The 16,292-nt window shown below is 41.9% G+C and overlaps 1 protein-coding gene across 3 annotated transcripts; it reads left to right on the plus strand.

The window, feature by feature from the left end:
* The first annotated feature begins 58 nt into the window (after positions 1-58).
* ftr59 (finTRIM family, member 59) lies at positions 59-16,051 on the plus strand. Of its 3 annotated transcripts, none has more exons than XM_061767826.1 (3): positions 59-1,340; positions 12,211-12,293; positions 14,333-14,558. In XM_061767826.1, exons 1-3 carry the CDS (start codon positions 1,068-1,070, stop codon positions 14,337-14,339), a joined length of 363 nt encoding a protein of 120 aa, XP_061623810.1. In that variant the 5' UTR covers positions 59-1,067; the 3' UTR covers positions 14,340-14,558. The 3 variants fall into 3 exon arrangements, 2 of the variants coding, with proteins under 2 accessions (XP_061623810.1, XP_061623801.1); XR_009787765.1 differs by lacking the exons at positions 59-1,340; positions 12,211-12,293 and adding exons at positions 12,310-13,513; positions 14,609-16,051 and having other exon boundaries at positions 14,333-14,430; XM_061767817.1 differs by lacking the exons at positions 12,211-12,293; positions 14,333-14,558 and adding an exon at positions 3,092-4,911 and having other exon boundaries at positions 776-1,340.
* Positions 16,052-16,292: the final 241 nt, after the last annotated feature.

Consider the following 16,292-nt stretch of genomic DNA (forward strand, 5'->3'; position numbering starts at 1 on the left):
TCTTCTCGTTTCAAAACAATTGTTCCCATAGGAAACAATGGAATATATAAATAATATGTTCCAGGCTTAAACACTCGCTATCTTAAACCATATTCATTGCAAAGAATGTTTGAGCAATAATTGTGCGTTTTTAACAAGTTAATTTGTAGGGCGCTTAATCACAAGTCTGAAAGGTCTCCACGAGCCCACAGTTGCCAATGACTGACGATGTGCAATCGGGAAAAGAAACCTTGTACAATGTTACTTCAAATCGCATAGGATGGCATTTAAAAAGACGAAGCGCCGAAGGATGACGCCTTCGGGATGGTGGTTCCGCCTCAGGACCTGGCCCGGTCGACCGGAGCGGAATCCTCCGTGGCAACGACTCCGGGGAAGTGGTCCGCCTCAGATCTAACCCTATTCAGTACATTTTCAGATCAATCGAGTTGATTCAAAATCCGATTCTGGAAGAGTACGTTTTTTCCTCATTTGTACCCTTAAGTCACATAATATTTTGATTGCCTGTCATTACCAAACGACTTGTAGCGTTAATACGATGAAAGGTTTTCCTGTAAAAACTTGATGATAATCATATAAAAATGTTGGACAGGACGAGCGAGCTAAAAGAAAAAATTAAGCTAACTCCACCAGCATAGCACAGTTAGCTAAAAACTTTGATCGATTAATCGATTTTTAATCAATATGCCATTGTGGCGGTAATGACATTTCTCGAGGGTATCTGACAAAAAGACTAAATAAATAATAAAAAATAAATCTTAAATCAATATATATGGACATGAACAGATTATGAGTCACAGAAAGATGACAATTAAGGTAAGGTATATATCGTTTTTGTGACATTTTATTTTTGAGAAAAACGAAAATCAAAAGTGCCCGAAATCAAATAAACCCCCTTATACGCATTTGGCTAGTGCATTAATGACAAACATGCAATAGTACTGTACAATATACTGCGCGTTTAAGCGAGCTTTTGCTAAGTCATAATAAATAAAAGGAGGGGCTGGACTGGAAATGATTTCCTGGTTGTGTGTCAGCAAGCAAGCGAGCGAGCAAGCAAGCAAGCGAAGATGGCCTCTGCTTCTTTCACAGACGACTTGACTTGTTCCATTTGTCTGAACATTTTTACCGATCCAGTGACTCTTCCCTGCGGCCACTCTTTCTGCAGACCGTGTCTGAAAGGCTTTTTGGACGCACATCACCAGTGTCCGCAATGTCGGGCCTCGCTCGCCTCCGGGGAGGAAATGAAACGTTTATCTACCAACTTCATCTTGCTCAGCCTCGCTGAAAAAGCCAAACAAGGAGACGGGATCGACACAGAGCATCTTACAGGAAAACCTGAGGTAAAGTACGCCAGGGTTAATATAATAACCCCTTATCAGCGATGTTATAACTGCAGTTAACGGCTGCGTCACGCGGGGCGTTTTCTTCCTATCTCGCGGAGTATGGACGTTGTTATGCAGTCTTAGCCAATCGGATTGCACGATGTTGAGACGTGAAGCTGCTTGTTTTAGCCAATCGGATTGCACGATGTTGAGACGTGAAGCTGCTTGAGCCAATCTTTTTTTTTTCTTTCATTCTTTGAAAAGTAGGTCAAGCGCTTAATCGTTCGCGTCCATATTTGGACGATTGTTAACCGGAAATAAAACGCAACGTTTTGTTTGTCAATGTGCTGTTATGATCTAGTATAGCAATCGGTGTTGCTAATTAAAACGAGTAATTTGTTGTCTTGCGTGTATTTGTATGCTGTATGGTGTCCTTCAGTGCCTACAAAGGCACATATAAATAATATGAATCGTTCCAATTAACTATTGATCAAAAGTCAGATAAACATCCTTTAATGTTCAGCCACAAAAACACCCTTTGGCTGTGAAAATGTATACTGTACTGTACATTCATGTACATATTTTAGAAAAATCTTAAGTCCTCGATCCTCTTGTCTACTGTACTCAAGTATGTCAACACATACACTCACATTTTAATATTTTTTTTAATAATTATTTTATAATTATTATAATAAGTATTTTATCTTTACCAATAAACCTTGTCCTAATTCTGTCTTGGGTTTCAAGCATTGAATAATAATAATAAAAAAGAAAACCTCACAAAAACATTTGAAGGTCGTAAAAATTAATCGAGATTTAGCAATTTGATCATGCATCTACCGTAATTATTTAAAAGTATTGGTATTGGTATCAGTATCGGCGATCCTGGCCCTGTATTTACTTGGTATCGGATGGATAGCAAAATTACGCAGTATCGCACACCACTACTTGTTACGCGATAAAAACATATGGGAGCGTTCTCGAAACATCATCGTGACGTTGTTCTGACGCATGCGCATTACACTGAGTGCCAGGAGTCCCTTTCACTTGTTTTATTATTCATCTTTTCCTTATCTCTGGTGTCTGGCGGAAACCTCACATCTCCAGAACAACCACCTTTCAGGAAACCAAAAAAACTTCATGTTCTTTGAGCCATTAACATTGCCTTGTCAAAGACAGCAAGCCATTTTAAACACTTAAGATTGGTCAATAATTTGTAAAAATAAATAAATAAAAACAAATAAAGAAAGAAGAGACCCACATGGCTAATATTATCGATTTTTGTAAAAATATGAAATTGGCCAAATTTGAACAGGAGAGATTTCGGCCTGACACCAGCATTACATTTTTATCTACAATTGCGGGACTACGCTCAACTGATGTTCATTGTTCTTGTAAAGTGACGTTTTTTTATTTTTATTTTTTTTAAATAGGCAGTGCTTTTTTGTGTGCGTTTGTTTGCGGGGTACACCCTGAACTGGTCGCCAGCCAATCGCAGGGCACGTAGAAACAAACAACCATTCGCACCCACATTCACACCTACGGGCAATTCAGAGTCTTCAATCAACCAACTACGCATGTTTTGGGTATGTGGGAGGAAACCGGAGTGCCCGGAGAAAACCCACCCAGGCATGGAGAGAACATGCGAAACTCCACACAGGCGGGGCCGGGATTTGAACCCCGGTCCCCAGAACTGTGAGGCAGACGTGCCCACCGTGCCGGCCACTTCTTGTATCTTTATTAATAATGGATACGTCTTCTTTTGACAGATTGCTGACATGTGCCTGGAGCATGACGAGAAGCTGAAACTGTATTGTGTGACTGACAGGCAGCTGATTTGCATCATATGTCGAGATTGCGAGCGGCATGGAGGACACACATTCAAACCCATCAAAGAAGCAGCCGCGTCTTTGAAGAACAAGTTGAAGGAAGGACTGTGCCACTTTGCTGTAGATATAAGACATTTGGAGAGTTTGGTAAACGCTCAGAGGGAGAAGATAAAGGCAACTAAACAGAGGTCTTGTCAACTGCTGAGCCAAATCGGTGCGGAGTTTACAGAGCTGCACCAGTTTTTGAGAAAGAGAGAGAAGGAGGTGAAGGGTGAAGTCAAACGCCAAGAGAGCAATGATGTGGCGCAAATGACCGAAATGCTGAACACTATGGCGGCAGCGCTGTCCCAGAGTAGAGCGATGCAGGCTAGAGCGGCCTCTTTTCTGGAAATTTCCAACCCTGAGAAGTTTTTGAAGGACTGGGTTGAAGATAACGGCGTGATACTTCAAAAAACATTCCAACCGAGCGTGAACGATTACAAAGCGGTGGAAGCCTCTCTTTACTTGGGACCTTACGAGACTCACCTGAAGTTTTTTGTTTGGAAAGAGATGCTTCAGGTGATAAAGCCTCGAGAAGAACAGCTTCTGCTCCAAGATGTGGATTACGGTCTCACTGTGTCTAGTGATGGACGCAGTCTGCTCCATAATGTCCACAGTCAAACTCAATCTCTTGGAGATCACTATAGGAGAAACCCACACTTTTCCTTCAGACAAGTTGGCAATCTTTTATATGGGGGATTTGCCAGTAGCGTGAACACATTCACGTCAGGGCAGCACTACTGGGAAATTGAAGTCGGCCAAATTGGCCTAACTGGCTTTTGGGAAGTGGGGATACGGGATCATATTATCAAATATGATGCTGGAAATCTTTCCACCAGTTGTCCAAAAGGTGTAACGCCACTAACTCTCCAAAACATACCACGAAAGATCGGGATTTATCTGGACTGCTCATCCCACATACTCGCTTTCTACAACGCGACCGACATGACACACATCCACACGGTCAGGACGAAGGACTCGGCAGAATCCTCAACTTCAGCTTTCCTAAAAATACAATACAAAACCCCAAATATCATCCCTTTTACAGCCTCCTGGTACTAGTTGCACTACTCATCAATAATATCATGGTTGTCCAAACCTGCACGTCCATTACTCCGCCTCAATACAACACTAGCAAGGAAACAGGAGCTCATAACATTCAGAGAGGTATACCTTCACAATATTAACATTTTAACATAGCAATTTCATTATTTGAATGTTGATTTTCCTTCAAGGTGAATCATGAGGCTTTTTTTTTTTTTTTGTGTGACAAAGAATGACGCCCATGTTTTTTCCCCCTACATAGTTAGTACCACCACCAGAACTGTCCTTTGGCTGTACTTCTGCTTTATTTAAATTTTATATTCAACAAAAGTGGAATTTGGTTTGTTGTATGGCCTGTACACCTACATGATGGCGTGGTGTGGCTGTCACCACAAGAAGGCAGTGTTGTTCAGACATTACTCTCGTGATCAAGTCTCTGTCCCCTTAATCGCTTTTGATGTGCAGAATTAAAAATATACATTTCCCCTGAACTTTTTCATATATGTAGATTTTTCTTTTTTATTTTTTTTTATGTTGATTTATTGTGAATGCGCATTAACGTATACAAATGCATTGTACAGTAGTTATTTTTGTCTCATCTGAACTGCTATTTTGTGTATTAACAATGCCTGAATATTTTAGAAAAGTTTAAACAAATAAAAGTGTTGCACAGCAAATTCAGAAGTGTGAATTCAACTGATTGAAAGTTGACTTTAAACTTTGAACTTTGAGTCCACTCTGGATCGTGTTTGAATAACACTTTTGAAAGTGTGAATCACATAATATGTTGCTTTATTGATATAAAATGTCCTGCTACTGGTGTACTGTTAAAAAAAAATTAAGTACAAATAGGAACACTGAAGTCTTGCGCCTGAATTTCAACCATGTTGGCCAGAAGAAGGTTGACCCACCGTCCCCTTGTGCTATCTGTCATCGTTATCATTTGATCATATTCATCCCAAATAATCTGTCCACCCAGTTTAGCCTAGAGAGAATTTTTCGCCATCTAAAAGATTAAGAATCAGAAAGTCAGCAATTATAGTATATCCATCTTCCTCCTCCTCCTCCTCCAGGGCAAAGTTTAGTGTATATAGCTTTCTGAGAAGAAGACCCTCCCTCTGCATTACATGGCGGCAATAATGTGCCATGTAAAAGTGAAGTATTACTTACAGCTGAATGATGTCATGTTCCGCAAAGAATCCTGCTTGGTTCTGATGGATTCCCCAGTCTGGAGACGCAGACATCTGTGGCCTTTTATAGGGCCATCATTGTGAGAGTGGAGTGATGTTACATTCAGTGAAATGATATTACGATATATGAGTCACATGCTGCATGTTGACATGATCATGTTGTCTTTTATCTCATTCCATGCTTAACGTCACAACTTGAGCGGGCACCCTGCTCTGCGTAGAGGTCTTATTACTGCATATAGGTGTTAAGTCATTCAATGGTCGGTGATCACATGCATTGCAGATTATGATACAGACTCATTTACCTATTGCCGTATTTTTTCAAACGTAGGGCTCCACAAGTAGCTCTGCCCTGAGTCAGTCAGTCTCCTGCACTAGAGGGGCATGGGGTGACCCATGTCTCATTTACATGAGATAGGACCGCCCCCTCAAAACAGAGTAATTTTCAATTTCCACTGAATTAACTTCTATTTTCCATCCATCCATCCATCCATTGTCTTTACCGCCTTTCCTCACTAGGGTGGCGGGCTGCTGGAGCCTATCCCAGCGATCTTCGGGCGGGAGGCGGGGTACACCCGGAACCGGTCGCCAGCCAATCACAGGGCACATGGAAACAAACAACCATTTGCACTGACATTCACACCTACGGGCAATTTAGAGTCTCCAATCTATTTTCTTCTCTTGAAAATGTATTTTATTGTACTGTCACCATCATCAAATCGTTATTATCTGTACAAGCAATGCTTAATGTATAATGTTAACATTTATAACTGTAGTCTTAAGTGAAATAAAAAAGGAAATGACCTACTGGAAATAACATGACCTAAAAACAATAAAAATGTGGACTCACACTTTGGTGATGTGGAGATATGATGATGAAAGTGGAGACGATGGGACAATACATGTCACCTCAATTTAAGACTAAATGTAGCGCGCTTTGCAGAATACTGTACATTGCATTTTTTTGTTTTGTTTTTAAATTACTGTTGACTTGTCCATATTGTACAGAGCAGCCTGGACTGTGTGGCTTTGTGAAAACAGAAAGCATTCTAGCAGTCTCGAAGCTGTTTTAAAAGGTCGCTGTGCAGTAACTTATAACTTGACACAGGTATGCAACTGATGCTGAAAACACAAAGCCTTCAATAATATAAAGTTGTTTGTGTTGTCTGTTATCTGCTGCCTTGGGGACTTTACACATAGGACACACACACACACGCCCACACCTGACCTCATCGCTCATGTTACACCAAGCAATGGTGCAGAGCAATTCAGGAAGACATCCATTTCAATCTAAAATAATAATCTTTGGGATCGAATAAATTATGGAGCCAACTCTAGCTGTGTTAGCACCAAGCTAATGATGCACGTCCAGGTTATGTTCTTCATGGACCAACAGATTAATTTTACTTGGACCGACTTGCTCTCCTGACAATGAATCAAAAGTACTTGTCTTCATTCTCGGACCCTATGCAAGCTGACACGAGATGTTTCGGTCATCTGGGGTCAAAAGTCAGACCAGGTAGAATTATTAGGTGTTTTTTAGACTGGAAATCTAAGGACCGCCTGACACGGCTGAATGCGACTCAACCCGACTGAACCCGTGCGTCTATGTGGAACCTCAAAATGTAGTTTTTTTCCATTGTAGCGACTTCGTATAATGTATGTGCAAGGGCCAGTCGCAGAGTGTGCGGTGTGCGAGTTTCCTTGACAGTCCGGTTCAATCGCCCACGCCCACACCAATCAGTGTGCAGCGCATTTAAAGGTGTAATTTCAATGTGGTGCATGAAGAGTCTATGTGTGCTGTGTGATTGAATGGCGAGCAGTTCCAGGTATCCACTCCCTGTTGCCTGAAGTCAGATGGGATAGGCCCGAGTCTGAACTAACATCAGAAAACTAGACCATATTACACTGGTCCTCAAAGCATTACACCAGCTTCCTATTAGTCAAAAGAATAGAGTTCAAAATCTTACTCTTGGTCTACAAAGCACTGAACGGTCTCGGGCCAAAATACATCCTGGACCTATTAGTTCCAAATGAGGCCCTTCGAGTCCTCAGGTCATCAAGGACAGGCTTATTGTGTGTTCCCAGAATTAGAACTAAAAAATGGTAAAGCGGCATTCAGCTATTTTTCTCCACACCTGTGGAACAAACTTCTCGAACACCTGAGTTCTGCTCAAACTGTCGACGCTTTTCAATCAAGGCCTGAAAACCAAATGGTTTACTGATCTTTACCCCACTTGACCTTTAATGCACTTTTATTGCTCAAACTATGTTTTCTTATGATGATTTTAATGTCTTCTTTTAGTTGTCTACCTTGAAATTATTTTATAATAAATTTTAAAGTTCTGTGCTGAATTATAATTTTTTTTTGCCCTTGTAAAGCACTTTGAGTTTGCCTTGTGTATGAATTGTGCTATACGAATAAACTTGCCTTGCCTTGCCTGTGGCCCAGAACAGGAAAAACAGGAGAAAAATAGATCTTTTTAATAATGCTAAACAATGTTAACATATAGAATAATACATTATGTACTGTATAATTATGTCTCATCAACTAGTCTCATCAAGTTATAATCATCAAATGACAACAACAAATCTTCTTCTTCTTTACTTTTGGGCTTGTCCCGTTAGGGGTCGCCACAGCGTGTCCTCTTTTCCGATGCAAGCCTATCTCCTGCATCCTCCTCTCGAACATCAACTGCCCTCGTGTCTTCCCTCACGACATCCATCAACCTTCTCTTTGGTCTTCTTCTCGCTCTCTTGCCTGGCAGCTCCATCCTCATCATCCTTCTACCAATATACTCACTATTTCTCCTCTGGACGTGTCCAAACCATCCAAGTCTGCTCTCTCTAACTTTGTCTCCAAAACATCGAACCTTGGCTGTCCCTCTGATGAGCTCCTTTCTAATGTTATCCAACCTGGTCACTCCGACAGCGAACCTCAACATCTTCATTTCCGCCACCTCCAGCTTTGCTTCCTGTTGTCTCTTCAGTCCATCATGGCTGGCCTCACCACTGTTTTATAAACTTTGCCCTTCATCCTAGCAGAGACTCTTCTGTCACGTGACACACCTGACACCTTCCTCCACCCGTTCCAACCTGCTTGGACCCGTTTCTTCACTTCCTGACCACACTCACCATTGCTCTGGACGGTTGACCCCAAGTATTTATGGTCCTCCACCCTTGCTCTCTTCTCCCTGTAGCCTCACACCTCCCCCACCACCCCTCTCATTCATGCACATATATTCTGTCTTACTTCGGCTAATCTTCATTCCTCTGCTTTCCAGTGCAAGCCTCCATCTTTCTAACTGTTCCTCCACCTGCTCCCTGCTTTCACTGGAGATCACAATGTCATCTGCAAACATCATGGTCCACGGAGATTCCAGTCGAACCTCATCTGTCAGCCGATCCATCACCACTGCAAACAGGAAGGGGCTCAGGGCTGATCCCTGATGCAGTCCCAGCTCTACCTTTTACTTCTCTGTCACACCTAGAGCACACCTCACCGCTGTTCTGCTGCCCTCGTACATGTCCTGTATTATTCTAACATACTTCTCTGCCACTCCAGACTTCCGCATGCAATACCACAGTTCCTCTCTGGGTACTCTGTCATACGCTTTCTCTAGATCTTCAAAGACACAATGTAGCTCCTTCTGACCTTCTCTGTATTTTTCCATCAACATCCTGAAGGCAAATAATACATGTGTGGTACTCTTTCTAGGCATGAGACCATTCTGTTGCCCGTATATACTCACTTCTGTCCTGAGTCCAACTTCCACTACTCTTTCCCATAACTTCATTGTGTGGCTCACCAACTTTATTCCTCTATAATTCCCACAGCTCTACATATCACCCTTGTTCTTAAAAATGGGCACGAGCACACTTTTCCTCCATTCCTCAAGCATCTTCTCACCTGCTAGAATTCTGTTGAACAACCTGGTCAAAACTCCACAGCCACTTCTCCTAGATGCTGCTATACCTCCACAGGAATGGCATCAGGACCAACTGCCTTTCTACTTTTCATCCTCTTTAATGCCTTTCTAACTTCCCCCTTACTAATCATTGCCACTTCCTGGTCCACCACACTTGCCTCTTCTAATCTTCCTTCTCTCTCATTTGCCTCATTCATCAACTCCTCAAATTATTCTTTCCATCAAGCTCGGACACTACTGGCGCCAGTCAACACATTTCCATCTCTAACCTTAAGCAACCTAACCTGCTGCACATCCTTCCCATCTCGATCCCTCTGTCTGGCCAACCTGTATAGAGCCTTTTCTCCTTCTTTAGTGTCCAACCTGCCATACATGTCCTCATATGCCTCTTGTTTGGCCTTTGTCTACGTCACATCTCCATCTTTTCCTTTCTCCTCTCCTCGGTCCGCTCAGTGTCCCACTTCTTCTTAGCTAACCTCTTTCCTTGTAGGATTTCCTGTACTTTGAGGTTCCGCCACCAAGTCTCCTTCTCTCCTTTCCTGCCCGTCTCTCTGATCACCTTGGCTGTCGTGGTCCAATCTTCTGCACGCTACCTCCTGTCCACCGAGAGCCTGTCTCACCTCTTCACGAAAAGCCGCACAACACTCTGCCTTTCTCAGCTTCCACCTTGGTTCTCTGCTCTGCCTTTATCTTCTTAATCTTCCTCCCCACCACCAAAGTCATCTTACACACTACCATCCTATGCTGTCTAGCCACACTCTTCTCTACCACGACCTTACAGTCGGAAACCTCTGGTCTGTGGGTGAATGCCTTTACCAAGGAATAAAAATTAGTTGAGAAATCCATTCATATCTTATTTTATAAATGTTCTTGCACCACTGTTAGATTCGCTTACACTCATATGCATGATAAACCATCAATGCTGCTCACTCTGCCTGAAATAATGCAAGTGCACATTCAAGCACCTTATAGATCATGACATTATAAATATACAAACACAATATGAGAGCAATCAAGGCCCAGGTTGTTCAAATCTGACATCGGCATAAATGCATATGTGGTGATGAAATGGAATTATCCTTCTTCCTATTGATTAGCTGGGTGACTCATAATTAAAGCGCATCGGGCCTCAGGGCTACTGCGGCGTGTATGACGGAGTGTGATGAATGTTTAAGTCCCCAACGTCAGGATCCTTCCACTCAGCACTCTCGATACCTCGTCGCAAACCACCGCATGGCGATGAAAAACCATATTCACTGTATTCATCGCACCTTGTCTGTACATATCAGTGAGGGTCCGCACACACCACGTGTCGACAATGTGAATGGAAACGTGTGCAACTCTCAGGGAGGTTTCCAATCACTTTACTAGAGCCATATGTTTACGCTGCTGTTTGGTGCCCTAAACACTGATTTGTTTTGAGTTTCCATCGCAAATGTGTGTGCAGGAAGTCGTCTGTAAATAGTGTGACATCATAGCAGGAGCACCACATTTAACTTACCAGTGAATGCAACAAAGATAACCCGACACAGTGCAGTGCCGTGTGTGTGGACATTATAAATAAGACACACTAAACGTCTGGAGCTTGTCTCTCTACTGCATTTAAACTGCACTTTTTGTTTGCCACCAATTTTATAGCATACTCATGGAGAGGCCGGGGGTCTCGAGCTAAAAACAAAATGTCATGACATGCAGAAGGTGCGTATTAATGAAGGTCCTCACTTTGAGCCAAATTAGGATCGTGTGCCTGCTCGTGTTGTCCCAATCACTCAACTGTGTGCATCAAAGTTTGTCTTCAGCTGTGGTGCTTAAAAATCTTTCCTCCAGCATAAAAAAAAAATACTCTTTCTCTTCGCTGTGTACTTTCTGAATGCACCTAATAGCGTTTTCCTTTAATATCTTTGAAATGTGGATGCTTTTCTTTGGTGCAAGTCTCAGAAACTGACACTCACTCGGGGGATTTGTTGCACACTTCTAAAAAGACACACGACCTCACAGGCCGACACACATCGGTGCGACGGAGCCGTCTGCTCCCTGCTGTCGCCTCATTTGTTGCGGCATCGGGCCGCTCTCTCAGAGGAGGCCTCGCTTTTTGCCCTTGTCAGCAAACATCAGCTTTCCACCGGCCTCACTCATCGCGCTCCTCACTCTTTTCACCTCTCCTCAAATTCTTTAGTAGCCTGCCACACACCAGTCCTCCCCTTAGTGTACATCTCACCCACCCCACAATTCAAATTACACAGTCCCGTTTGGCCATTCGTGTCTTTCAGGTTTCGGCACACAGAACTGTCACAAGCACAATCCTGTAACTTTAGGACATTTTGTGGGGAGGCGGTGCAAGAGTCAAAGAAGAGTCGATTGAATACATGACATACGCATAAAACTCAAGGATGTGTGGAGGAGTCATAGCTGCACGTAAAGGTGTTATTTGAGTCTTATCTCCCGTACCACTACCCACCACTTCCTGTTGGTTCGTCCAATCAGCGATGAGTCTTATCCCTGACCAGTACTTACCTTTTCCGGTAGCTTGATGTCGTGTTTTTTCATTTGCTGTTGTATTTTTTTAATTTGTCGTTGTGTTTAGCTATTTGCTGTTGTGTTTTGCACTTCAGGGCCACCATAGTTATTCCCTTACTATTATCAACGGCAGAATACGTTGACAAAGATTTTGCTCCTCTTCTGTGGCCTTACAGTAATTACACTTGCTGCTAATATGAGCGAGGACTCCCACCATCTGACATTATTGTTGTGGTCTATTGAGTGCCAGTTTAGTTGTCGGTTGACGTTTGTGCGTGACTGCTGGCCTGCGTGTGTGTTTAGTAACTGTTTTTGATGATCCCTCCTTTCTTTTCAACAGAGCAGTTCAAGTGTGAAGGAGGGTCACGACAGAGCGGAACAGGGTTTTCGCCGAAGGACTGATTTGCCAGGGGACGCATACAGGCAAGTGAAGTGAAATTTACCGCTTCATCAAGCTGTTTGGTTTTTGCTCTGTGGGCAGTCACTAACATACGTGCCGCACACACACACACACACACACACACACACGCACGGTCACATGAACCTTCAAACGCTACACTCATCTGCCCTAAACAAGAACCCACCCCCCCCACGTCTTGTGCAGCGTTTACCGTTATCAATGATAAGTCAACTATTTCACTTTACATCCAAAAAGTACAGTAATCTATCTTCGTGATTACTGTACACAAGTTTATTTTCATAGCTTATTTGGAAGCTTTGAGTTAAGTGGCCTTGAGATTCAGCATGATGTACAGACGTACCTAAAGTACCTGCAAAGATTTGTTCCTATATATACAGTACATGTTGACAAGGAAAGGTCTTTATTATTTTTGCCTTGATTCCGAATAAATCATTCTCTGTAAATTATTATACATAACACTTTCACAGAATTTCCCCCATTCATAATACAAATGAATGCTGTATAACAAAACAAAATATGCCCACGAATGATATCGGTAATACTGTATACGTTATTTTGATAACTCCCTCAAGTTCTAATAATAATAAGAAAAGAATGTAAGGATTTTTTTTATTTGTATTCTTACAGATATAATATCACCAAAATAGGACATCTCCTGTCCGTTGCTAATGCATCTGCACTCCCTGGAAAAAAAAAAAAACTATGACTATGACTATGTTCAGACCATAAATCAAACAAAGTACCTTGTGTGAGTCACACACTTTGGTTCTGGTTCACTTTGGTTCACATTGGACTCTTAATGGTCTGTATTTTGAAGGGAAAACCACATTGGCTTGACTTTACAGACCCAAGATGGAAGTGCACCTCTTTTCGTCAGTGAAGGTCACAGTCTTCGTAATGTATATGGATACGTTTCAGAGCGCCGGTGTGGCAGACGGCCAGTGGATTCAGCCTCATACGTACACATGTGGGTAAAAGACGAATAGAGGTGATTGGGCAGGATTTGGAGTTATCGAAAAGAAACAATAAACGGAGTCGAGGCTCTGTTACAATGCAATAGATATCATGTGAAAGCACTGCACATTTTTTTTCCCCGTTCTGTCTTTTTTCTAATGCTCTCACTGTGCAGGATAGATGGAGGTCATTCATTATCTGCTGGTCCACCGGGACCAGTATCTTCCTCAGCAGTTTAAACAAGGCCCACCGCAGCAGAGGGCTTGAGGTGTGTTTAACCCGTCTGTCCTTTGTACCCATGTTGGTCTACTCACTAAACACTAACGTCCTGTTTCCTCCATGGATAGGTTGTACTTATTTCCATTAGGGATGGGCAATTGGCCGCATTTCAGTTAACGTACGGATTAGGATGTAACACGTCAATTAGCGGTGAGCACATCTGCTTCGTGGCTCTTAGGTTCTGGGTTCGAATCCGGGCTCGTTCCTTCCCACCTTCCAAAGACATGCATGTAAAGTTAATCCAACACACATGCTTCAGATGTGAATGTTAGTGTGAGTGGGTGATTGTGTAAATGTGCGCCGCAATTGGCTGGCGGAAGTCAAGTCAGCCGCAATAAGCTGCAGTTTAACCGTGACCTTCATGACGATTATGGTTAGGAAATCCCTATATCATTCATTCTTTCAATTTTCAATTGGCAATTGAAAATCAAAAAGCAAAGCAAAAATAAAGGGATTCAGTTTTTTTTTTTTGGTAAATTCTAACAGACACACATAAACACCAAAGCAAGATCGGGAACAGTAATCACAAGGCCATGTGAAGGGCATGAAATGTAACCAGTGGGATTCTGATTACAGATGAGATTGCATTTAAAAAAAATAAAATAAATAATCACTGAATTATGTCAAATGATTAATTTTGCAGCTAAATCCTACCAATGCCAATGAAACATTCAAGTGACACATTTCTGTTTGTTGTCCCTGTAGTAGCTGTGCTAATGCATTCAAAGCGTCACAAACAACACATCTGTTGCTACTGAACGCGGTAATTCATCATTTCTTAATTATTCCCTGCTATGTGTGTCCATAGCTGTTGAAAACATACACACGCGGACGTAGAGGAACTACAAGTGCGGCAGCGTTTGTACGCCGCTTTCCGAAGCTCATTGAGGTTAATGAGTGTAAATGGTAAGTAAAAACACATAAAGATGAACAATTGTGTGAGACTAAGTCAGTGGGCAATCCCACAGCGATCAAGGATCATTTTCTTCCCTTCCACCGTCAAAGAGTGAAATATAACCCTTGATTGAGAATTTATACAGCACCATAAAAATAAAGTAGCTCTTAGTTTATCTATTTGTTTTAGCACGCAGTGAGTGATGACTTCATCTTGGCCGTGAACGAGGCGAAGGCAAGACAGAACGACGTGCATACGCACAGAAGGTACGGAAACACAAAGGCAAGCGAGCAGAAGGTGGTCGTGCGTGTACCGGAGGCGGCGGCATCAGCAACTGGATTCAACAAAACCTCCTGTAGGAACACACGCAGGCCTGCCGACACATCACATGCTCACTTCTTGGCCTGAAGACTGACAGCCGAAGAGAAATAGGAAGATGACATCACCTCCATTGCGATAAGGGGACCCTGGGGAAGGAAAGACTCCTAACGCCCTCCTCACTTGCCTCTGGAAACAACTCAGAAGTGACTTTCAAAGTTATCAATTATGTTTGATTTTGGAGTTTTCCTATATATTTTTTTGTACTTAGATGGACACTTTTGTCCATGAAACTTCGTGTCAGCAGACCCTCGTCCTACTGTGTTCAGCCAATCACTTTCTTGCCTGCACTCAAGACACATTTGAAAAGCGATTTCCCCAAAAATAATTAAAAAAATTCAATAAAAATATCTTCCCTGTTTTGGGGTTAAACAAACAAACAAACAAAACAAAACCTAAATCTAGGTTTACGTTTGAAGCACAATTTTGCCAATCAGAGACCTGAATCAACTGCAAAATCTGCGGCGAGACTCAGTTTATATTCTAAACGTCCTCGAAGTAACATTCATTACAATCTACTAAATGGCTCACGTCACATATATGATCTGTCATTAAAACACACTTTTGAAAATACATAAATAAAGGACAAAACGCTGAGGAAAGCACACTTGTGTGTTCATTTCTATAACACTAATAACTATAATGATAATAATAATAATATTTTATACAGTAACTGACTATTAACTGACACTTATAACAAAGAAATACACAAATATGAATAATATATCTTTTACAAAGGCAAATATTTTGCCAGAAATAAACATTCTGTAATGTCAGAGCAGTTTATAATAAGGTAAGGAAAGTACAAGTATATTAACAGAAAATAACTGAGAAGTTAAATTCACGTAGAATATTACTCGACTAAAAGTCTCAAAGGATTTTGAATTTTGATTATGTTTGCCCATCCATCTATTTTCTGTACGGCTCGCCCTTATTAGGGTCGAGGGTGTACAGGTATGCAAAAAAAATAAAAATAAATCTACTTTAGTACAAGAGCACCTCTGCTGGTTGCAGCCAAGTACTGCAATCCATATTGACTCTTTTTTTTTTTTTTTTTTTTGACCATACAATCATCACTTTGACCCAAAATCATAATAACCAGTCGTTCAAACCTGCATTCCTAATAGTGATACTAGATGTCAGTCAATTAGTCGATTGTAACCTCAATCGAGTGGAAATTACTGGTAGCAAAGCTGCCGTAATTGTCTTAACACTGAATAGAGAACCAGTGTGTGTGTGTGTGTGTGTGTGTGATGGCGAGAGGGTGGGGTGGGGAAAGGGGAGGACAAGGGGGCCAGAAATCAATACATTTGAACTGAAAGCCCTTGTGTAGCAGAAACAGAGACATGAAGCAGAAAAGCAGGAGACAAAAAAGTTCAATAGCGAAGCAGGCAAAGGAGGAAAAAGGCCTGTCAATCATTTTGACCGTATTCGGAAGGATACTGCTCCGTTCGTGAACTGCAGTTATACAACTCATATTAGTTTTAATTGATTT

Source organism: Phyllopteryx taeniolatus, chromosome 1 (genome assembly GCF_024500385.1).
Source record: "Phyllopteryx taeniolatus isolate TA_2022b chromosome 1, UOR_Ptae_1.2, whole genome shotgun sequence".
Lineage (NCBI taxonomy): Eukaryota > Metazoa > Chordata > Actinopteri > Syngnathiformes > Syngnathidae > Phyllopteryx > Phyllopteryx taeniolatus.

What these genes read in the sequence shown, in the direction of transcription:
- ftr59 (XM_061767817.1), top strand. Translation starts at nt 1,068, where the DNA reads ATGGCCTCTGCTTCTTTCACAGACGACTTGACTTGTTCCATTTGTCTG. An exon ending in ATCTTACAGGAAAACCTGAG is followed by an intron (nt 1,341 to 3,091) that starts GTAAAGTACGCC and finishes TTCTTTTGACAG; the next exon opens with ATTGCTGACATGTGCCTGGA.